This window comes from Sus scrofa, chromosome 7 (assembly GCF_054392235.1).
Source record: "Sus scrofa isolate SSC_HxYL_T2T_F1_AM1 chromosome 7, Sscrofa_HxYL_maternal_Yorkshire_Landrace_v2.0, whole genome shotgun sequence".
Taxonomy (NCBI): Eukaryota; Metazoa; Chordata; class Mammalia; order Artiodactyla; family Suidae; genus Sus; species Sus scrofa.
The window spans coordinates 59,757,497-59,781,435 of NC_139389.1; the positions used below are offsets into that span (position 1 = coordinate 59,757,497).

The 23,939-nt window shown below is 40.7% G+C and overlaps 1 protein-coding gene across 2 annotated transcripts in view; it reads right to left on the reverse strand.

The window, feature by feature from the left end:
* Positions 1-23,939, reverse strand: part of ADAMTSL3 (ADAMTS like 3) — a 357,638-nt gene that overhangs the window by 164,754 nt on the left and 168,945 nt on the right. For both annotated transcript variants that reach the window (XM_021098873.2, XM_021098874.2), the window contains exons 8-9: positions 9,051-9,125; positions 334-491 (exon numbers count right to left, since the gene is read on the reverse strand). In XM_021098873.2, the coding sequence (XP_020954532.1) occupies positions 334-491; positions 9,051-9,125 (233 nt within the window). The remainder of the gene's footprint in view (positions 1-333; positions 492-9,050; positions 9,126-23,939) is intronic.

The following is a 23,939-nucleotide window of genomic DNA, read 5'->3' on the forward strand; positions in this document are numbered from 1 at the left end:
GGGGTCAAACCAGAACGGCGGCTGCCGGTCTACACCACAGTCGCAGCAATGCCAGATCCGAGCCGCATCTGTGACTTACACCCCAGCTTGTGACAACACCAGATCCTCAGCCCACTGAGCAAGACCAGGGATGGAACCCCCATCCTCATGGATACTAGTTGGGCTCCTAACTGCTGTGCCACAACGGGAACTCCAGGAAGGAAATTTCAATGACACATTCCCCATGTAAAAACAGTCACTGATGACTGCCTGCTGAAAAAATTTCAGTGTTTTTAAATTTCAAAATGTGCTGGCTTCCCCACGCATGATATTTACAAAGAGGGCTCATCCTACCTTGAAGATGAAATCGGCCATCAGAGGTCCTGGAATCTTAAAGGTTTGCCTCTCTGAGCCCCTCTGAAATTCAACTGTTGTGTTTTCTACAACAAAAACTCCCGGGCTGTTAAAGCTGTGCTCTCCTTTGCTTCCTTGAAGTGTTTTCGATTCAATAACTAAAATTTAAAAATAAAGTTTAAATGAGAGAATATCTTAAATACATTTTACTTCAAAAGGTACTTTATATGCAGTAGCATCTGGTATCAACACACTATCAATACATCCACTCATTGGATTCATACCGGTGGAATAAACAAATATGTAAGCTTTTTAGTTGTTCATAAAAAGGGGTCAGACGCGAGTGTTAGGTCCAATTAGGTCTGCTTAACTCTTTGTAGTCATTTCTATAATAAAGGGGAGAAGAAAATATGTCTTTCTTTATATTTTTGCAGGAGGTAGCTGTTTATTTTATATAAAGCTACATAACTCATTTTCTCACCCATTCAGACCTTTAGCCTAGACTTTTAGGAAAAAAGCACAGTATATTCTGAATTTGTTTTAAATTATTTTATCTTGAAATAATGATGAATTCACAGAAAGTTTGAAAAAATAATAAAGAAGTCCTGGATATCTCTTACCCAGTTTTTTTTTTTGTTTTGTTTTGTTTTTTTGCCAATGGAATGAAAAAACATCTCAGCCAACTGCAATACAATATCAAAACCAGAAAAGAGACATTGGTCCAGTACGTGCACAGAGTCGTATGCCGTTCTGTCACACATCGCCACAATCAAAACACAGAACTATTCCATCACCGCAAAGATCTCTCTTGTGTGTCACCTCTTCACTTACGTTTGCTTTTATTTATTTTTTATTTTTTGCTTTTAAGGGCTGCACTTGTGGCACACGGAGGTTCCCAGGCTAGGGGTCAAATCAGAACTGTAGCCCTTGGCCTATGCCACAGCCACAGCAACTCCAGATCCAAGCCACATCTGCCACCTACACCACACCTCGCAGCAATGCTGGATACTCAACCACTGAGTGATCGAACCTGCAGGGATAGAACTGCAACCTCATGGTTCCTAGTCGATTTCACCACAATGGGAACTCCCACATTTGCATTTAAATGAACAGTGGTGCTTTTCGATCTCTGACAGAGCAAAGCCGACAGTTTAACCAAAATAAGCCTTTACTTTATTTAAATGATTTGTTTCTTTCCCTCCTTTTTATTTTATTTTTTTTTCATGTTGTAACTGTCATCATACTTAGCGGACCTGGTCCACCTATGTTTCTGGCCCCACCTCTTTCCCTGACTCATTGCCCTGAGTTTTTATTGCCTCATTTCTGCAATGAGGGGTCAGAGCAGACAATCTCCAAGGTCCTCTTCTACTCAGAAACCTACACTTGACTCACTGGTACTCGATGGTTGTCGAACCATCTCGAACAAAGGGCACCATGGCACCAGAACTGCACTCCAGTCTCAAACTTAAAAATGGAAAGCTGATAAAACACCACACGGTGATCTGGCACTCGGAGGCCACAATCCACGCGCTGCTGTCCTTTGCGTGCCCCTCTTTGCTGGATTTCTTTCTGCCACTGGAGCAGCTGCAGGAATTCAAGCACCCTGGACAGGCTGCATCACAGGCATTAGGAGACATCCCTGATTATCCTTGACAGGCAGGCTGGGAACTTTTCTGGGAAAATTCAAAGGCTGGACATGAGCTACTTGATCTGCAGGAGTCATTAGCAGTCAAAGAATAATGCTGGCTCCTCTCACGCACACAAAACCCCAACCACTTTGGCCCCGATCTCCAGGACCGCAGTAGATTTCTGGAAAGTGGGAGATTAAATTCATTTCCTAGTTCCAATGAAGATATAAAACGGAGTGTTAGAAAGTGAGTTGTCAGGGGAAACGAGATGGGAAACTGGGGTGAGTAAGAGGGCCCTTCGCTGGCTGAACAGGCCCTCTAAAGGAAAGAAGGGAAAACGATGAACATTCAGGTGATGTCTCAATACGAAATGAAGTTGGACAAGATCCATCCATGCAAAGAAGAAGGCATGCAACACACGGAGTGTCCAGACCGAGACTGAGCCTGCAATGACTTGATTAAATTCAAATAGCGTGCAATGGATTCGGCGGCTGTGCCGGGGCAGTAATTGTTTTACCACTGCGCTAACCTTTGGGATCACGCTTGCCAAGTTTCATCTGGCTGCCGAGTTATGGCGCGGGTGTCAGAATCTGGGAAGATGAGCTCAGGGGAAGGAAAGACCAGAATGGCATCCATCTTCCAAATCGCAGGCCAGCATTTCAGTGAGCTTGGCTCTGAGGTTTTGTTTTTTGGTATTGAGTCTATTCTATGGCTTCAACGGGGTCCGAGAGCTTTAGGGACAAACGTATGGAGAACCCAAGGAGCAAACCAGTTTTCAAGCGCATGCAAATTACCCTAACTGCTCTTCTCCTCCATTTATCATAAAATATCTTTATTCCAATTACTTTCAAAGGCTTTCTACACTCTAGGTCACATACCCTGGCTGCACACATAGAACGTTGAAAACAGATAACTTGAGTCAAAAGTGTTAGGTAAACAGGAGTTCTTGTGGGGCTCAGAGGGTCAAGAACCCGAATAGTATCCATGAGGATGTAGGTTCGATTCCTGGCCTTGTTCAGTGGGTTAAGTATCTGGCATTGCCATGAGCTGCAGTGTAAGTCTCAGATACGGCTCAGATCTGTCATTGCTGTGGCTGTGGTGTAGCCTGGCAGCTGCAGCTCCAATTCGACCCCTAGCTTGGGAACTTAACATACGCCGCAAGTGTAACCCATAAAAGAAAAAAAAGTGGGTAAACAAAGACAAGAGGAGTGATTTGATGAATTCGCCCTTTTTCATGGTGTATGGCTGCAAATGTTTCTTATAATTTGGATGAACAAAGCCACTCTGATGAATTCACAAGGATATGCAGGCCAGTATTGCTCTTCAAAAGTTGTCATTTTTAACTTATGTTGAGATGATGGTATTTTGGAAATATTAGGCAAGATAAAATATAGTATTTTATCATTTAAAAAATTTTAGTGAAGTATAGTTGATTTATAATACTGTATTAATAAATTATATTCTTACAAAGTCTTCAAAAGTTATCATTTTTATTGGTGGTAAACTCGCTCCTCTGAAGTGCCCGGGCCCCTTAAAATAACTGGCAGAAAAGGAGCTGGCAAAAATCAACAATTTAGATGATGTGTTGACTTACGGATACTTTTTAAAAATTAATTTCTAGCATTCTCACATATATGTTGCAGTCCTATGTTGTGACTGTGTACAATTCACAGCTCCTGGGAACCGCACACACAGCCCTTCAATTCTCAGAACTTTCATTGACCTCTGTGGTTTCTGCAAGAGGATGGCTGGTGCTGGGTGTAGACCCCAGGAAATCTATTAACACCCTACCACTGAAAAGAAGAGGCGAAGAGCCTGCTTTCCTGCTGCCACTGCTGCGTTCTTTCTCCTTGTCAGGCTTAAAACGCTGGGGGCTGCAGAGAGGAGTCAAGGAAAAGATGATATGTATCCTCCAACAGATAAAAATAGAATCAGAAATCAAGACCCTCTTAAATCCCCAAATCTTCACAACTCAAGTCTATAACGGTTTCCTTCAAGATTGTGATTTGTATTTATAATATTGTATCAATAAATTATATTCTTACAAAGTCTTCAAAAGTTATCATTTTTATTGGTGGTAAACCAATAGAAGAAATGACTAGAGGAATTCCCTTGTGGCACAGCAGGTTAAGTCTCCAGCATTGTCACTGCCAACAGCTTGGGTCACTGCTGTGGCGCAGGTTTGATCCCTAGCCTAGGAATTTCCATATGCAGCGGACATGGCCAAAAAAAAAAAAAAAGGAAAAAAGAGGAGGAGTTCCCGTCGTGGCACAGTGGTTAACGAATCCGACTAGGAACCATGAGGTTGCGGGTTCGGTCCCTGCCCTTGCTCAGTGGGTTAACGATCCGGCGTTGCCGTGAGCTGTGGTGTAGGTTGCAGACGCGGCTCGGATCCCGCATTGCTGTGGCTCTGGCGTAGGCCAGTGGCTACAGCTCCGATTCGACCCCTAGCCTGGGAACCTCCATATGCCTCGGGAGCGGCCCAAAGAAATGGCAAAAAAAAAAAAAAAAAAAAAAAAAAGGAAAAAAGAAATGGCTAGAAAGGAGTACCTGTCATGGCACAGAGGAAACGAATCTGACTAGGAACCATGAGGTTGCGGGTTCGGTCCCTGGGCTTGCTCAGTGGGTTAAGGATCCGACGTTGCCGTGAGCTGTGGTGTAGGTCTCAGACGAGGCTCAGATCTGGCATTGCTGTGGCTGGGGTGTAGGCCGGCAGCTACAGCTCTGATTCGACCCCTAGCCTGGGAACCTCCATGTGCTGTGGGTGCAGCCCTAAAAAGACAAAAAGACACACACACACACACACATACATACATACACACACACACACACAAGAAATGGCTAGAAAGGTGATGAATGCTTCTAACTGCTTCTAGTTGGAGGGCTTGCCCTGAGAAGTATCAGTCCAGGCTTCTTTCTTTATCTCTTTTTTTTTTCAATTTTACTATATTTTTATTAGCGTATAGTTGATTTACTGTGTTGTGCCCCTTCTTTCAAACAACACAGGGTCATGCTAATCATCCCCAAGAGGGTTCCTTAAATTCTAAGAAAGCCATGAAAGTATTGTTAGGTAAACATGCAATGAGCATTTAGCATAGCTGACTTGGTTAGAAATACATCAAACGTATCCTTCAACTTATATTTTATAATGTACATACACTTTTTAGTCAGCATCCATTTTCTTTGATTAGTCAATATGTATTTTTTTTTTTTGGTCTTTTTATCTTTTTAGGGCTGCACTTGAGGCATGTGGAGGTTCCCAGGCTGGGGGTCTAACTGGACCTGTAGGTGCTGGCCTACACCACAGCCACAGCAACGCCAGATCCGAGCCGCATCTGCGACTTACACCACAGCTCACGGCCAACACCAGATCCTTAACCCACTGAGCAAGGCCAGGAACCGAACCCACAACCTCATGGTGACTAGTCAGGTTCGTTAACCACTAAGCCATGACAGGAACTCCCATTATGTATGGTGTCTATGTTTATCTTTATACATCTTTATATATGGTCATCAAACAGGACTTAGAGGACAACCACACCAACACACCCCAGTTCTTACAAATGATAGTGGAGATTTTCAGTTTCTGGCATCTTGGCTTCTCAAGTTTATCGCTGGTCAAACACATTTAATGCTGAAGCTTTGCTACAATAGAACCTCTTTTGCAGGCACCCTCTTATTACTTTGATTTTTGAAATTTTAGGGAAATCTGGAGTTGTGTGCCTGACATCATGCCAAGGCCAAGATTGCAAAAGGATTGGAAATTCAGGATCTGCACATCTCTAGGCAGTATGTAAGACGGACATTCTGTAATGAAATTCCATTCCACAGCGAAGAGACCAGCATTACGTTCCTGGGTGTTCTCAGTTCTTAATGATGTAGCCTTTTGGAGAGTTGTAGTTACACAGATCTTAAAAAGCATGATTTATTACTGCAAAGTAAGCTGAATTTCAGGAATATATCTTTGAATATAAATGAAGAAAATACTGGTATAAATCAAGAAAATAAAGCCGCTTCTAAACTTAGATGTTCAGAAATGTTAACTAAATCCTTTGTAAATGAAGCCAGTTCATTCTATTCACTGGCAGAGAAGGATAGCTTTCAGAAACACTTCTAGAGCCAATTTTGAGATTGTTCAGAAGGAGAAATATTCCAAGCACCAGATCTGTCACCTTTGGAGAAATGGGAATATTTTTGAGACATGTTCTTGGAACAGTGCCAGTTTTGAGTATAGAGTTTTGTTTAATATGCCAGAATATATATTATGTAAATGAATATTCTGCCTCCAAGTATTCATCTTTACTTAACCTGCCTACTGTCTACTTACTTTGTTTTTAGAGCTTATAAAACTATTTTTAGAGCTGAATTTTAAAGAACTGCCTTTAGTATCATGAGAAAATCAGGTCCTGGAATGGCCTATTTTTCTATTTTTTAGAACATCTTTTTGATATGCCATAAAACTCTCATGTCATAAAATTCAACCGTTTAAAATGTAGTTTCATGGTTTCAGTATATTCACAGAATTGTGAAACCGTCACCACAATTCAAGTTTGGAACATTTTTGTGATCCCCCAAAGAAACCCCATATCCATTAACAGCCAATCCTCATACCTCCCACCTACCCAGCCCTGGGCAGCCACCAATCAACTTTTGGTCTCCATGGATTTGCTTACTCTGGACTCTCTATATAAAGGGAATTATATAATATATGGCTTTCTTCTGCTTGGCATAATGTCTTCAACGATCTTATCTACTCAAGCCTGTGTCAGTACTTTATTCTTTGTTACAGCCCAATAATATTCCACAAATGCCACATTTACCCATTCATTTGTTAATGGACATCTGGGTTGTTTCACTGTATTATGAATTATGCTGCTCTGAATATTCAGCACTTCATAGTTTGAATCCAAAGTGGCATTTTACAATGTGATCACTCAAAGGGTTCACAAAATTTGGATCGGAATGAATTTCACCTATTTTTAAACTTCGAGTTTTCCTTTAGAAGGATGAAGATCTGTGCTCATCAAGAGCTGTGGGCTTTAAGCCATTTTATTTTATTTTATTTTATTTTTATTTTTTGCTTTTTTAGGGTCGCACCTGCGGCACATGGAAGTTCCCAGGCTAGGGGTTGAATTGGAGCTGCAGCTGCCGGCCTACATCACGGCCACAGCAACTCGGGATCCGAGCCGTGTCTGTGACCTACACTACAGCTCATGGCAACGTTGGGTTCTTAACCTCTGAGTGGGGCCAGGGATCAAACCCACATCCTCATGGTTCACTTCCACTGAGCCACAACGGGAACTCCCCTTTAAGCCATTTTATAAAGAAGCCTAAAAAATGTTTTGCTGTTTCATGATAGAAAAAGCCTTGAATGAACTGACCATTATACGGTGGTACATATTTTAATATTTCAGTTAAATACATCGGTTATAATCTCTTAGTTGTAATTCGTATAATAAAGTAAGGGTTAAAAAAGCCTTTCCAGAGTTTTCTTCATGACTCAGCAAAAACAAATCTGCCTAGTAACCATGAGGATGCATGTTCAATCCCTAGCCTCGATCAGTGGGTTAAGGATCCGATGTTGCTGTGAGCTGTGGTGTAGGTCGCAGACATAGCTCGCACCTGGTGTGGCTGTAGCTGTGGTGTCGGCCAGTGTCACAGCTTTGATTTGAGCAGCCCTAGCCTGGGAACCTCCATATGCTGCAGGCATACCCCCCCCAAAAGACTTTCCTTTTTTTTTTTTCTGTTCACCCTCACTGTCCTCAAGACATTCTCTTGCCTCTCTAATTTAGGTCACAACGTATCCTAAGGAACCTTAAACGTTTTTACTTAGAGCTTTTGATATAAACTTTTTTTTAAAGATCGTTTCTCATGAGACTATCAGTATTAAATCCAAAATCTGCAAACACATGCACACATGCACATACACACACTCTTAAAAGCCACCAGAAATGCACGAGGCTTACGGCCCTGAGAAATTTTTACAATTTGAAAATCTCAGACGGTAGCTCAGAAGAAAAAAAAAAAGCAAAATATGTAGCATTTTAATCCAGTGGAGCTTGATTTAGGTGGATCTATAATAGTTATAAATAGTGGCTGGTACTTTTTACAGAAAGATAGACTTGAACACAGTCAGCTTCTCCAAGGCCGGGGCCCGGTGTTGGCAGAGACCTATTTTCCTTGGAAAAACACCAAGGAAGCCCTGCCTCTGGCCACAGGAGACCTTGGAAGAGAAGCAGATACATGCTGGTATTTCCCGTTGCTTTGGGTCCGAAGAGACCAGCAAACCTAAGACAGAGGAGATGCCACGTGACTTTGGCCAAAGGAACAATACAAGTTCACTCCTCTATTGTTTCAAACCCTCAGTGTTCTGGGAAACCAGTGTTTAACTTCAGTGCCCCCTAGACCTGAAGTTGTGATGTGCTGGCAACAAAAATTTTATCTGTCAGCTCTATTTACTGATACAGCTCTGTGTTTTACATTTTGTTGGTTTTTTGCCCCAAACTGCTAACATCTCCAGATGACTCTTGAATCCTAGTTTACTCTCCATGTAAAAATAGCTCATTTCACAAACAACTTGATTTCCTCTCCCATGAGGGGATTGATCCCAAACAGGTATATTTTCCACCAGGGCATGAGAACTGAAAAATTCAGGATATAGATCATTCCTTTGTGATATAGACTGTTTCAGAATGGTAGGCAAAATTCTTACGATGTTGGCCTATTTACCCATTAACACAAAGAAAGATTTTCTTTTTTGGCGAATTAAATTTTCAGGAAAAAAAATGTTAAGATTAAATTCTACTGGAGTTCCCGTTGTGGCACAGTGGTTAACAAATCCTACTAGAAACCATGAGGTTGCGGGTTCGATCCCTGGCCTTGCTCAGTGGGTTAAGGATCCCGCGTGGCCGTGAGCTGTGGTGTAGGTCGCAGATGCAACTCGGATCCTGCATTGCTGTGGCTCTGGCCTAGGCTGGTGTCTACAGCTCTGATTAGACTCCTAGCCTGGGGACCTCCATATGCCACAGGTGCAGCCCTAAAAAGACAAAAAGGCCCCCCTCCCCAAATAAAAGATTAAATTCTACTTACAGAGATGGGCAGGTCCTTTCACTGTAATTCTCACACTTCGACTCCCCAAAGGAACAGCAATTACGTTTTCTTCCCCTAGGAAAAAAAAAAAAAAAACACATGACAAATGTATTAAACTTGTGCACTAAAGACCCATCAAATTAAGCAACTCAGCCCAAACCACAGGTATTTGCAAAGTGTTCTTAACTATATTTCATTTCCATCTCACAGTCAAGAAGTTTTTGGAAAGTAGCTCCTGTGTATAAGGCATATTAATACCACTCACATAATTTCATTTAAATATACTTTTTAAAAACTCTAAAGAAACAGTTTAAATAATGCACTGGCCTACCACCTCAAATGCCTTCATTCCCCAGGCCTTATCCATGTGCTTTGATGGGGAGGATGAAGGGGTGGGTCCACAAACTAGGGCCCTCTGGTCATAGCCATTCATTTGAGGCTGCTACACATTCAGAAATTAATTTTCATGGCCACATTGTCATCTAAGGTCGTATGAAATTCTACCACACTATCCCCTATTTGAACATTAAGTCTATCACGACACGATATTAATAGTACATTATCGACAACATGAACTACTTCAGGCAGATGCTATATTTTGTTTAACTTACAGAGAACACCTTTTTTGATAGCCTCTGCAGTGAAATTAGTGGATCAAAGAATGTCGCTCTGTTTATTGACTTGTTTATAAGTTTTATTAAATAACCTGTTTATTACTGGAAATTAGAAAATGCAAAAAAGCATAAAGACAAAATGAAACATATTTAAATCCTACAGAGATCATCACTTCTAACATTTTGATAAATATCCTTTCAGATATTGTTTGTTTTTAATAGACATTCATATTAAAAAAAAACCCAAACACTATTTAAGTGTTCACCATTATGGGAGGGTGTTATGGAAACACTGGTGTATCCTTATTAAGGAATACTCTACACCTGAGAAAAGTAATGATAAGAGGCCGCATGACTTGAGGTGGAAAGACTGCCAACATACATATTGATGAATATAAAAAAACAAGTTAAGGAGTTCACACTGTGGCTCTGTAGTAATGAACCTGACTAGTATCCATGAGGTTGTGGGTTTGATTTCTGGCCTTGCTCAGTGGGGTTAAGGACTCAGCCTTGCCATGAACTGTGGTGTTGGTCACAGACTGAGCTTCGATCCTGCATGGCTATGGCTGTAGGTGTAGCTCCAATTTGACCCCTAGCCTGGGAAATTCCATGTGCCATGGGTATAGCCCTAAAAAGAAATAAAAAAGCAAGTTAAAACACAATATATATAGATTATGATTTTTTGAATATGGCATATGTCATTGAAAGCATAGACAGCAAATGAAAAAAATAAATGGGACTATATCAAAATTAAGTTTTTTGTGCAACAGAGGACACTTATCAATAAAGTGAAAAGGCAACCCATGGAGTAGGAGAAAATATCACCACATCATCTATGAGATGAGGGGTAAATATCCATATATAAAGAACTCCTGGAGTTCCCGTCATGGCTTGGTGGTTGACAAATCCGACTAGGAACCATGAGGTTGAGGGTTCGATCCCTGGCCTCGCTCAGTGGGTTGAGGATCCCGTGTTGCTGAGGCTGTGCTGAGGCTGTGGCGTAGGCCGGCGGCTACAGCTCCGATTAGACCCCTAGCCTGGGAACCTCCACATGCCGCAGGTGCGGCCCTGGAAAAAAGACAAAAAACAAAAACAAAAACAAAACTCCTACCACTCAGCGACAACAACAAAAAGTAACCCTATTCATTTATTTATTTTTATTTGTTGCTTTTTAGGCTCGCACCTGCAGCACATGGAAGTTCCCAGGCTGGGGGTTAAATTGGAGTTAGAGATGCAGGCCTATGCCACAGCCACAGCCACATGGGATCTGAGCTGTGTCTGTGACCACACCACAGCTCATGACAACACCAGATCCTTAACCCACTGAGCAAGGCCAGGGCTCGAACCCACATCTGCATGGATACTAGTCAGGTTCCTTACCACTGAGCCACAATGGGAATTCCAGAAATCCAATTTAAAAATGGGAAAGGGACTTGAATAGACATGTCTCCAAAGAGGTATACAAATGCCAATAGGTACATGAAAACATCCTCAACATCACTAATAATTAGGGAAATGCAAATCAAAACCTCAAGGAGATACCTCTTCACACCCATTATCAAACAAAATAAAACCAGAAAATAACAAGTGGTGGTCAGGAAGTAGAGAAATGGGATCCCTTGTGAACTGCTGGCGGGAATATAACATGGTTCAACCCACTATGGAAAACAGCTCCTCAGCAAATTAAATTTAGAATTCCAATGCGATTCAGCAATCACTTCCAGTTCCAAAGAACAATTCCAGCTTTAGTTCCAAAAGAACTGAAAGCAGGGTAGCAAACAGATATCTGCATACCCATACTCATAGCAGCATCATTCACAATAGCCAAAAGGTGGAAACAACCCAAGCGTCCATCCCCAAATGAATGGAAAACTATCACGTGGTAAATATACACAAGGGAATATTATTCACCCTTAAAAAGGAAGGCCATTCTGACACATGCTACATAACATAGATGAACCACAAAGACATGATGCTAAGTGAAATAAGCCAGTTACATAAGGATAAATGCTGTACGGTTCCAATCATATGAGGTATATGGAGAAGTCAAGTTTCTAGAGACAGAAAGTAGAATGGTTGTTGCCAACAGATGGGGTAGGACAGATGTTACCAGAATCTAGCTCCAGAATTTTTTTCCTCTTGCAAAAGTGAAAGTATGAGCCCACTAACAATAAGTCTCTATTCTTTTTCACCAACCACTGACAGGTTACCTCTGAGGAAAGAAATGAGTTTTTCTAGGAGGGAGTGAAGGGAAAAATACTTCTGTATTTTTGGAGTTTTCTATAATGAAAATGTACTGATGAGTTACTTTTAAAATATAATTTTAGAAAGCTAAAAAAATTTTTTTAACAAAAGAAGAAGAGAGCAAAAGGAAAATAAAGGCCCAGGGCCAAAATGTTTTGCTGGGTGAGTTTTATAAAACCTTAAGCAAACAGGTAAGCTGCAAATAATAGAAAGACTGAAAGGGTCCCAGTTAGTGACATACCTACATCTAAAACAACTCAGATATCCAAATCAAACACAAAGATCACAAAAATAAATATGTGTACTAAGTCCTAATCATGATTACAGACATAAAAACAATACATAGAACAAAGCAAATGAATTCCAGAACTCTATTTGTAAGAATCTAAACAGAGTAAAATCTAAAAATGAATTCTTGATTCAACATTAGGTGAATAACTGGTTATATTAATGGATCAAATGAGTTAAACATTATGATCATTTTAATTAATATATAAAAGTATTGGACAAAATTCAACATGCATTATGATGATATTCCTATTAAAGCCAGGGATAGAAAGAAACACCCTTAATTTGATAAAGAGTCAGAAGCCATGAGCAGACCTAATGGTGAAACACTAGAATTATTCGCATCATAGTCAGAAACAAAATAACGATTATTATCATCATTTTTTTGCACATTCTTTGGGAGACTCTTAGCCTTGTCAATGTAATTAGAAAATTAATAACTTAGAGGAGTATATATTGAAAATAAAAATTTTTAATGTCCTTATTTGGAAATTATATAACTACTAAAAAATTCAAGGAAAAACTATTACAGGCAATATCCCTCATGAATATAGATGCAACAACTCTCAATAAAGTACTAGCCAACCAACTTCAGCAGATAATCACACACGATGATCAAGTGGAATTTACCTCTGGGATGCAAGGATGGTTCAACATATCTTTATTTTCTGGATAATGATTTTAGAGTGTTTACAGGTAAATGTTTTGATGTCTGTACCTAATCCTCATTAGGCTCCGCTAGCCGAATGGATGGGTGGCTAGACAGCTAGATAGAACAAAAGTAGCAAAATGTAAATAACTGAATCTAGGTGGAGGGTATACAGTTAATTACATTATGTTTTCAACTTCTACGTATGCTTGAAATCTTTCATTTAACAAATTTGGGGGGGGGGAATACATTCTAATGTTATCCTCCATTCTACACCAAAGTCCTAAATGAGATATTTGAAAAGAGAATCTAATAGTAAATTTAAATCATTATACTCTATATCCAAATGGAGCTCACCCAAGAAATGCTAGTGTGATATAAATTAGGAAATCTATGAGTGTAATTAACCATATTAATAGGCAAAAATAGAACAATTATATTACCTCTATTGTTTTACAGCATTTGGTAAAATTCAATAGCTATTCCTAATTAAAAAAAAAAAGCCCTCTGTAGATATAATACAACAAACGTTTGTAATGTAATTTACAAATGCCCAAATGTCAATACCATGATTAATAATATACTTAACGCTTAAACATTAGAAACATTACTATTTAAAGGAATAATCATCAGCATTTGATTTAAGATTTTTAAGGAAATTAGCCAAAATAATTGGACCAAAAAATCTAAGCATTAGAAATCAGGAGGAAATTAATATTCAAAAGTTAATGGTTTTCATAAATACCAACAAGTTAGAAAATACAATGGAAGAAAATATCCCATTTACAGTGGCAAGAAGAAAAGGTGGAATACCTTGGAATAGACTTTAAAAATGTGCACGATTTATAAGAAGAACATTTAAAATCTCTCTCTAAAGACAAAAATGCCTTGAGAAAATGGAAAGGAAAATATTTATTATGATATAACAATTAAATTTAAATGTCAAAGACACAAAAAACACAATTATAGTCAACAGACTATTTCCTTAATATACAAAGAGTGCTTACAAATGAGTAAGAAAAAACAAACATTAACAAGAAAATTTGCCAAATGCTTGAAAAATACTTCATGGGATAAAGAACTAAAATGACAAGAAGCTTATGAAGAGATGCTCAATGCACTTGTAATCACAGAAATGCAAAATGAAAAGAAGACAGGATTTCATTTATTCTATTAGAAACAATTAAATGTTTTAGTTAGCTTTAATCTATTTGTGAGCATGATGGTAAATCTTATTGGAGAAAAAAATGACCAGTATCTTTGAAAAATAAAAGCAGGTAAACAAAGACGTACATATGTGAAAAAGTATAACAAAGCTGAGTAAGAACCTAAAAGCTCATTAATATGGGTCTATGTAAATAAATTATGGTATGTCTTCCTACCTCACTATTTAAAAAGAATAAAGCAGGGAGTTCCTGTCATGGCTCAGTGGTTAACGAACCCGACTAGTATCCATGAGGACATGGCTTTTCATCCCCGGCCTTGCTCAGTGGGTTAAGGATCCAGCATTGTCACCAGTTGTGGTATAGGTCACAGACGTGGCTCGGAACAGGCATTGCTGTGGCTGTGGCACAGAGGGCAGCTACAGCTCTGATTTGACCCCTAGCCTGGGACCCTCCATATGCTGCGGGTACAGCCCTAAAAAGACAAAAAAAAAAAAAAAAAAAAAAAGAATAAACTTTTAAGAACTGGTAGAAAAAAAAAAGCTCAATGAGCAAGTTGTAAAAACATTTCTATTTAACCAATTTTGCATAGCTCATAAGAGCATAAGTATTTGTATAAAAGGTCCATATTATATTAATACAGACAACTATTGTCTGTACTACAATTGTGGTGTGTATTACAAGCAACTATCAATATTTGTACCACTAAAGAATGGAATATCCCATTAAACTAACAGAGTCGTTGGAGTTGCAGAGGGTTACCTTTACCTTCCACTTCATATCCTTCTGTGTCCTTTGATATTTTTACAAAAAAATTCTTAAATTACCATAATAAATGATTAATACGTATTATACATACTAAACCACTTTACCCCCACCCCAAGAAAAATACACACTAACATGAAAACATTGGTGGTGTGAATGATTACATGACAAGGTTATCACTTTCTTTTTCTTTGTCTGCATATTCTAAATTTTCTACAATAAACAAATAGCATATATGTGATTTGAAAATAATAAGTTAGAAAGCTTTCCTGAGCTGAAGAAATTCTATTTGGCCAGATCACCTGGGCTAAGCACTTCCTTGGAAAATCTTTTTTTTTTTTTTCCTTTGCTTTTTAGGGCCGCACCTGCAGCATATGGAAGTTCCCAGGCTAAGGGTCGAATTGGAGCTGTAGCTGCTGGCCTACACCACAGCCACAGCCACACCAGATCTGAGCTGCATCTGCAACCTACACCACAGATCATGGCAATGCCAGATCCTTAACCCACTGAGTGGGCCAGGGATCAAACCCACATCCTCATGGATACTAGTCAGGTTTGCTACCACCGAGCCACACGGGTACTCCCAGAAAATCTTTGTGGACTTAGTCTCTAGCATCTTTGAGAAGCATTTATCCTGTGTGAGTATATCTGTATGTGTGGGAGTGTGTGTGGGGGGTACAGTTTGTGTGTATACATTCCAACCATCACCTATTGACAATTACACACTCAAGTGAAACCTCTCAGGCCAGAACCCCTGGCATTTTATCTTAGCCCGATGAGCATTTTATCTTAGCCCGATGGGTTTAAATGCTCTACCCTGAGGGCTTAAAGTGCCATTTGCATGAAGCAGTAAAAAGCTTGTGAATGGGCTTATAAAAAGCAGTTTCAGCTCGTAGTAAGCACAGGAGGCTGTGGTTTGAGGAATAAATGATGAAGAAGTAGAGGCAGGAAATGCCAACAGTTTTTCCAAAACTTGTCAGTAGAGATAGGTGAATGATTAGGGTGGTAGCTGGAGAGCTTAAAAGTTTAAAAGATACACACACACACCAATATACATGTATATACAAGATGTATACATATATACACATACTAAAACATATATACACACACTAATATACATGTACATGTATTATGTATACATACACATAACATATGTATATATATATTACGTATACATATATACACACTAATATACATGTACATACATTATGTATACTTACACACTAATATACATGTATGCACATTATGTATACATACATATACACACTAATATACAAGTACATTATGTATACTTACTAATATACATGTACGCATATTATGTATACATGCATATACACACTAATATACAAGTACATATATTATATACACATACGCACAAATATAATGTACATACATTATGTATACATACACACTAATAGACATGCATATATGTATACATATACTACACTAATATACATGTACGTACATTCTGTGTGCACATGTACACACACATTTTGTAAATCAGACTTCTATTTCACATGGAAGGGATCTGGTCACATTTAACCCTGATGGGAAAGGAAGACAGAGAGAGAGGACAAAGGAGAGAGGGGATGATGGGTGGGGTGAGATCTCTGAGGAAGCAGAGGGGGCTGGAATCCAAGACACAGATGGAGGGATTAATGAAACTTGGAAAGGAAGATAGACACTTGTGCCTCGGTAACTGGAGGGAGCAAAGAACGGGTGGGTGCAGCTGCAGGGCGAGGTCTCTTCGATGGTTTCTGTTTTACTAAGGGTTTTTTCTTTCTTTCTTTTTTTTTTTTTACAGTCTTCTTTGGAGTCTTGCATAGAATCAGTTTTTGTAAATGGTCCATAAATGCTTGAAAAGGCAGGGCATTCCCTCAAAATGCAATGCTTAATCCTACCTGTTAATGTACCATGACTAATTCTATTGTGCAGATGTCTTGACTGATCTAAGAGTGTTTTGAGTCTCTTAGAAGTTTTACCTCCTTCAATTTCTTCTTATAGACCTTTGGGCTTTGTTTATATATTTTGATGTCCTGGTATTTACAAAGTTTTAAGCCTTTTTTTTTTTTTTTGATTATTGGTGGATATAAAACACTCATCTTTGTTACTTTTTACCTGGGATTCTGTTAGTTCTGAAATAAATACTGCTATCTATATTATGTATATATTATTCTATATAAATACTGCTATCATGCTCTTTGCCCCTCTTGTTATAACAGGACACTTTTAAACCCCAGACAAATGGCCTCCAGGTAAATCCCCGCTCGGTCTGGAGCTAGACCCAAGCTCGCAGGAGCAACCTGCTTCCTGTGCTCCAGGACAGGCTAAATATAAACCACTTAAACCCTCCTCTCACGAGTCTGCATATGAAGCCACAAATCAGAGCTGATTCTGAGGCTGCTTTACAATATTATCCTTTCTAATGGTGTAGAATCCAATGGATGAAAACAGAGCAGGTGGAGGAAGGCTTCTTCTCTACCTCATCCAATAAGGTTGGTGACAGCAGGTCCACATCTGGAAAGACCAGATGTGGTGTTGATGTTGGAAACTGGTTCCTGCTGAACATGTTCATTGTTTGGAATGATTCCAAAACCTTTTCATTGAAATTTGGGGCTCGAGATCACTGATACTGCTATTCACCCTGCCATCTTCCAGGGCCTTCTTCTCATCGCACTTTAAATGTCATTTGCATTATTTTCACTCTACAAACTACTGGGAGAGGCCATATGGAATCATAGTTAAGATCACAGACCCTGGAGCCAGACAACCTGGGTTAGAATATCAGCACTGTCACTTATCATGCTGTGTGTGACCATGGTCCAGTTTCCTACCTTCTCTGTGCTCAGTTACATCTGTAAAATGAGGATCATAAGAATACTTGTTTCAAGGGGTTGTTGAGAGGATGCGATAAGAAAATATATGCAAAGGGCTTAGAAGACAACAGAGCACTTCACCACTAGTAGGGATAGGTAAGCGTTAAGTCATTAAAAACCATGCTGAGCACAAACTCTGCTCCCAGGCACTATGTTAGCTAACTTGAGATAAATTATCTCCTTTGTTCTAAACAAAACAAAACAAAACAAAACAAAACAAAACAATTCTCCAATTAAGAAAACTGAAGTTCTGCAAGTTAAGTGGCTTGCCCAAGACCACAGACTTCCTAAGCAGTAGGCCTGGGTTCAGAACCAAAAATTGTACCCTATACCTTCTCCTGTAGAGACCAAGTTATGACTGTGTAAACCCAAATGCATTGTCATTACAGACATTCGTTTTATGGGTTTCACTTGTTTGATTTTGCAATCACTGAGCTGACCCAAGGATCTATTAAGTTTGCTTCCAATGACTTCCCTCCCACACATAAATGCTCAAGTCCAGCTGTTCCATCATATTTCTTCTATGTCTCATTTCCTGCCACAGATCACAGCTTTGCTAAGTAGCAAGATGTACAGGAAATAAATTGTCCACACAATATTAACTAATCAATAAACATCAGTTTTATCCCAGAAGGACTGTAATTCATAGCAGATCATTTATTTTCACTGTAAAGTCAAACTAGAACTATACCAACTTAAATATATACATTCCATGTAACACAAGAAAAGAGATGTATTTTTTTTATTACTCTCACTTCTACAACCCATTCCCACTTTTCCATTCCTGGTTTTTGTTTTTTTTACTTTTTTTTAATGTGGCTGGGGTGTTTTCTGCCAAACAAAACTTTTGGTCAAGCATAGTTCATGTTATTTTCTTGACCCTACATTTATCTTCTTCTGTTTTTAGGCTCAAATATGCACACACCTTCCACCCCTCCCTCTGCATTCCCAAAGAATAACAGAGTTTTGTTTTGTTTTTTTTTAAGGAAAGAGAAGTTGAATAAATGTTAATCTGAATAAATGCATAAATGTTAATGCTAATAATAATAATGCGATGGAAAAATCAAAAATAATTCTTATTTTTCCTTTACAACGAGATTATGAGTGTGAGTGCATTTTGCGAACTGAAAAACAATGGTGTTTACTAATGATCCTACACATCCAAAACCATTTGGTATCATTTAACCTAAAGCAAGTTGGCTTGTATGACATTGTGTAGAACAGGGGCTGGCAACTTTCCAAAGTAGGGTAGTCAAGGGTTTTTTTTTTTTACTTCTTTTTTAAAAAATTTATTTATTTTTATTTTCTCTCTCTTTTTATTACAGTGGATTTACAGTGCTACGCCAATTTCTGCTGTATAGCATAGTGACCCAGTCATATATATATATATATATATATATATATATATGTATATGTATATATACACATTTTTTTTCTCACACTATCTCCCATCATGTTCTATCCTAAGAGAATGGAAATAGTTCCCTGTACTGTACAGTAGGACCTCCTTGCTTATCCATTCTAAATGTAATAGTTTCCATCTACCAACCCCAAACTCCCCATCCAGCCCATTCCCTCCCTCCTCCCCCTTGGCATCCACAAGTCTGTTCTCCATGTCCGTAAGTCTGTTTCTGTTTGGTAGAAAGGTTCACCTGTGCCATATTTTCGATTCCACATGGAAGTATATGTCAAGTTTAATTCAACTTGACCTGCCCCTCTATGGGTGTGACGGGGGATCGTGGGAGGCGGAAGAGGGGAAAGTCCGTGTGTGGCTACACTGATCCTGCAGCTGAAAGACCATCCGTGTACTGTAGCCTTTCGACAATGAGGTGGGATACATGACATGTGCCAAGGAGCAAAGACAGAGAAAGTAAAAGCCAGAAATGGAAACTCGTCTTTTCAAAAGTAGAGAAGAGACATGGCAGGGATTGGACTCGGTGAGAGCAAACAGCTGCGAGCTGGAAGCTGATGCCCACAGTGACACTTCCTCTGCCGCGACATCCCCTGCCCCTGCCCTGAGCTGCTCCTGTGCCACGTCATGGGTGACTGTTACTGCTAAACCTGAAAATGAGCGTCCTTAGCTGTTAGCTCTGTGTCCATGTAGAAACCTCTGCTCCCGACCTGGAGATATGCATCTTTCATGGCTAAAAAGGCCTTTATCCCCCAAAGAGCACGGCAACCGGCAGAGTGCCTAACAGTGTATGTGTGTTTGCTTGCTTTCAGGTCTAGCCTTGAACAGCAGGCGGTAGAGGGGGCGATGCTACAGCATCTAACAACATCTTTCTGCTCAGGTGTTCCTCAGCATCACACTATAACTCTCCTCTCTGCCTTTACACTGCATCTGAGAAACCAGGAGCCTGGTGGGGATTAAATGGCCACGTGCCTTCTGACTCTGTAGTGGGATATAGGGGTTTAGAATAGGTCCCCCTCAAACACGCCACTCTGACACACTGAGTATTTGAAATTAAGGACCTTCTGATCCTCCAAGGTACCCTCCTTGTGCCAGGGGAGCAGACGGTATCCTTATCACCAAAGACAGGGAATGTGGGGTCAAGATGGCTCTGTAACCAAATATAAATATTTAAAATTTCCTGGGCACTGTAAGAATAAAAACAAGCCATCTCTGCGGAACCTTTTCATTAACGCTTTGGAAAATGTCTTCATATAAGATCGTTATTTCTCCAACCCTCATTCAATCTCAAGACCTGTGTTTCTGAAAATAAGGAATAAACTAATAGACTTTCCGAATTAAAAGACGTCTTAGAAATCATTTATGCCAATACTCTCAGTATGCAGATGAAACAGCCAAAGTTCTCCTAGTCTTGCCTAAGATCACAGATAGTGGCCAAGCTGAGGTTATTACCCTCGTCTTTGGCTTCCAGTTCAGTTCTGTTGCACAATATCATTTAGTTCCCCTGAAATCATGATGGGAAGCAGAGTCATCGCCAGCAAATAGCCTGTATTCACTCCTGCAACATTTACCAAGTTTCTGTGACATGCTCAGTACTATACAAGCACTAAGAATAAAGTGGTGCAAATGACAGAAATGGTGTCTGCTATTGCAATGCCTGACAAGTGCAAGAGACCAACTAAACAAATGCACAAATATAGCTGACCCTCCAATAACTCGAAGGTTGAGTCACTGACCCTCCACGCAGTTGAAAAACATCCACATGTGACTTAGAGTTGGCCCCCCCAGATCTGTGGTTCCTCTCCCTTCAAGGTTCTGCCTCTGGGGTTTAACCAACTGTGTCATGGAGTATTTACTACTGAAAAAATCCACACAAAAGTGGACCTGCACAGTCAAGCCCATGTTATTCAAGGATCAACTGTAAATGAAATAATTTCTTGCTTTACAGGCTAAGCAGGGAACAGAAAAGAGAAGGGCTGCCTTTAGGGAGACAGGTCAAAGAAAACCTCTCTGAGAAGGTGACACCTGAGCTCATGGTTGAGAAAGAGGGCAGGCACGTTAGAGCTAGAAGAAGCGTGTTCCAGGCTCAGAGACTGTTTGGTGCAAAAGCCATGAGGGAAAAGGGCCCTTGGTATTCTAAAATCTTCCAGAACGTCATTGTGATTGGAGCCTCGTGAATGAGGGGCAAAATAGCACACATGGAATCACATAAGAGCCAGATACACAGGCTTTGGAAGTCATAGAAAGCAGTATAGGTTTTATCCTAAGTGTAAAAATAAAGGCAATTCACGAAGAGATTTTAGGCTGGGGAGTTCCTGGTCAGTCTGGCTACTCTGAAAAACAACATCCATAACATGCTTTCTCAATAGAACCTGTGTGTCATTTTCCCTTCATTTTTCTTCTTGCAGAAGACATAGAAGACACACAAAAACATCTGAAAGAGCAAAACATCAAAAGCCTAGAGCTCTGGATTTTCAGTCCTGGGATCATCTTCTATGCCATGCTCTCTCTTGTGGATTAAATGGGGGAAACAGGGAGTTCCTGCTGTGCTACAGCCGGTTAGGGATCCAGCATTGTCTCCACAGCAGTTCAAGTCACTGCTGAGGCTGGGGTTCAATCCCCGGCCCTGTGCAGTGGGTTCAGGATCCAGCATTACTACAGATGTGCGGTAGGTCACAGCTGCAGCTTGGATGGGATCCCTGGCCTGGGAACTTCCATAGGCCGAGGCTGCGGCAGGAAAAAAAAAAAAAAGAATAAAAATAAATGGGGAGGGAGTTCCACAACTGGCACAGCAGAAACAAATCCAACTAGGATCCATGAGGATGTGGGTTTGATCCCTGGCCCTGCTCAGTGAGTGAAGAATCCGTCATTGCCATGAGCTGGGGTGTAGGTCACAGATGCGGCTCAGGTCTCCTATTGCTGTGGCTGTGGTGTAGGCTGGCAGCTGTAGCTCTGATTCAACTCCTAGCCTGGGAACTTCCATACGCTGCAGGTGTGGCCCTAAAAAGCAAAAAAAAAAAAAAAAAAAAAAAAAAAATTGGGGGGGGAGTATCCCATTAAAATAAATAGAGTCTTTGATTTGAATATTCCTTTGCCACCCACAGCTCTGGGATAAGAGTGCTGTCCATCCGAATCTTGCCCTAGAAAGATGAATAGGGCGGCAGAGAGAGATGACCTGAGAAGACCGGAAGGAAAGCAATTTTTTTTTACCACATTAGCAAGCCCTTGAGGTCTGGTACAGTCTTCTTTGTTATGGAGTAAGTTAAATTTACAGATTATCTGTGGAAACAACAGAGGAGAAATGAAGAGCGTATGAAGAAAAAGGAGTTCCCGTTGTGGCTCAGTGGTTAACGAATCCGACTAGGAACCATGAGGTTGCAGGTTGGGTCCCTGGCCTTGCTCAGTGGGTTAAGGATCCGGCATTGCCCTGAGCTGTGGTGTAGGTTGCAGACGCAGCTCGGATCCCGTGTTGCTGCGGCTCTGGTGTAGACTGGTGGCTACAGCTCTGATTCGACCCCTAGCCTGGGAACCTCCATATGCTGCAGGAATGGCCCTAGAAAAGGCAGGAAAAAAAAAAAAAAGTGAATGAAGAGAAAATGTCATAAGAATTACCCTGTGAGGCAGCACCATGGTCCGCCTAGCCCAGGACTCTATTTTTCTTAGGAGTATGCAGGGATGCTTGCTAAGACGCTGTGGTTATTTTCATAGCATCCAAAGTTAAGTGTAATACTGGTGTTCCTGGTCAGCCTTAGGCATCACGGTGCCAGCAGACTTAGCTGCCACCAGGTAAAAATGTACAATTGATCCTTGAACAGCACAGGGATTAGAAGCGCCAACCCAGCCCATCCCTGCGCTCCCCCTCCATGGCCCTGCCACACCCATCAAAAGTCCATCCCAGTATAATCATAGCCAGCCCTCCTTATTCTCAGTTCCTCCAAATCCAAACTTCCCTGTGGGTGGATCCAACCGACCACAGATCATTTAGTCATGTAGTGTTTACTGCCAAAGAACACATGAAAGCAGAGTTCCCGCTGTGGCTCAGTGGGTTGAGACCTTGACAGAGTGTTTGTGAGGATGCAGCTTCAGTCTCCACCTGGCTCCATGGGTTAAAGATCTAGCATTGCCATGAGCTGCCGTGTGGGTTGTAGACATGGCTCAGAACCTGCGTTGCTGTGGCTGTGGCGCGGGATTTGCCCCCTAGCCCAGGAACCTCTATATGCTACAAGTACAGCTTTAAAAAAAAAAAAAAAAAAAAAAGAAAAGAAAAAAGGAAAGAAAACACAAAACCATGCAATTCAAACCCGTGTTGTTCAAGGTCAACTCTACAAAGGGCTCAGGCCAGGCGAGCTGAGCTCGTTTGTCTCGTGTGTGCGCGCCCTTGTGTGGACAAGACCAAAATGATGGACAAATCTGGAAACACAAGTGAGTCCCTAAAGGCCAAATTCAAGGTGCCCCATGGAGAGGTGTTTGCTTCTTTGGTGCCGTTTGCAGAGTTTTCTTTCCTTCAAAACCAAGTCCTTCCAGTTCCCTGTTCCAACCGCCGAAGCTACTTATGCCAGTTGTGAGTTCAGTCTCTCCTTGTTCCTCCAAACAGGAAGTATGTGTGTGTTGCATGTGGATTCATTTCTGCTATTTCCCATAGCAAAGGTTTTGGCTCCGGGCTCTTTCACCTTGAATCTGCCTCCCTGCAGGATGGAAAGGAGAGCCCGCGAGCAAACTTGCACACTTTCTCCAGAGTGGGGCTGTGCCAACAGCATCTCCTTGCCATGGCCTCATTCCGTGAGGGGCCCGGGAAAGATGGGAACGACGCTTTGGCAAGGTGAAGACGAAGGAGCCTGGTGGACTCCTCAGGCCTGGTGATGCGCTCTCAGGGAGAGAC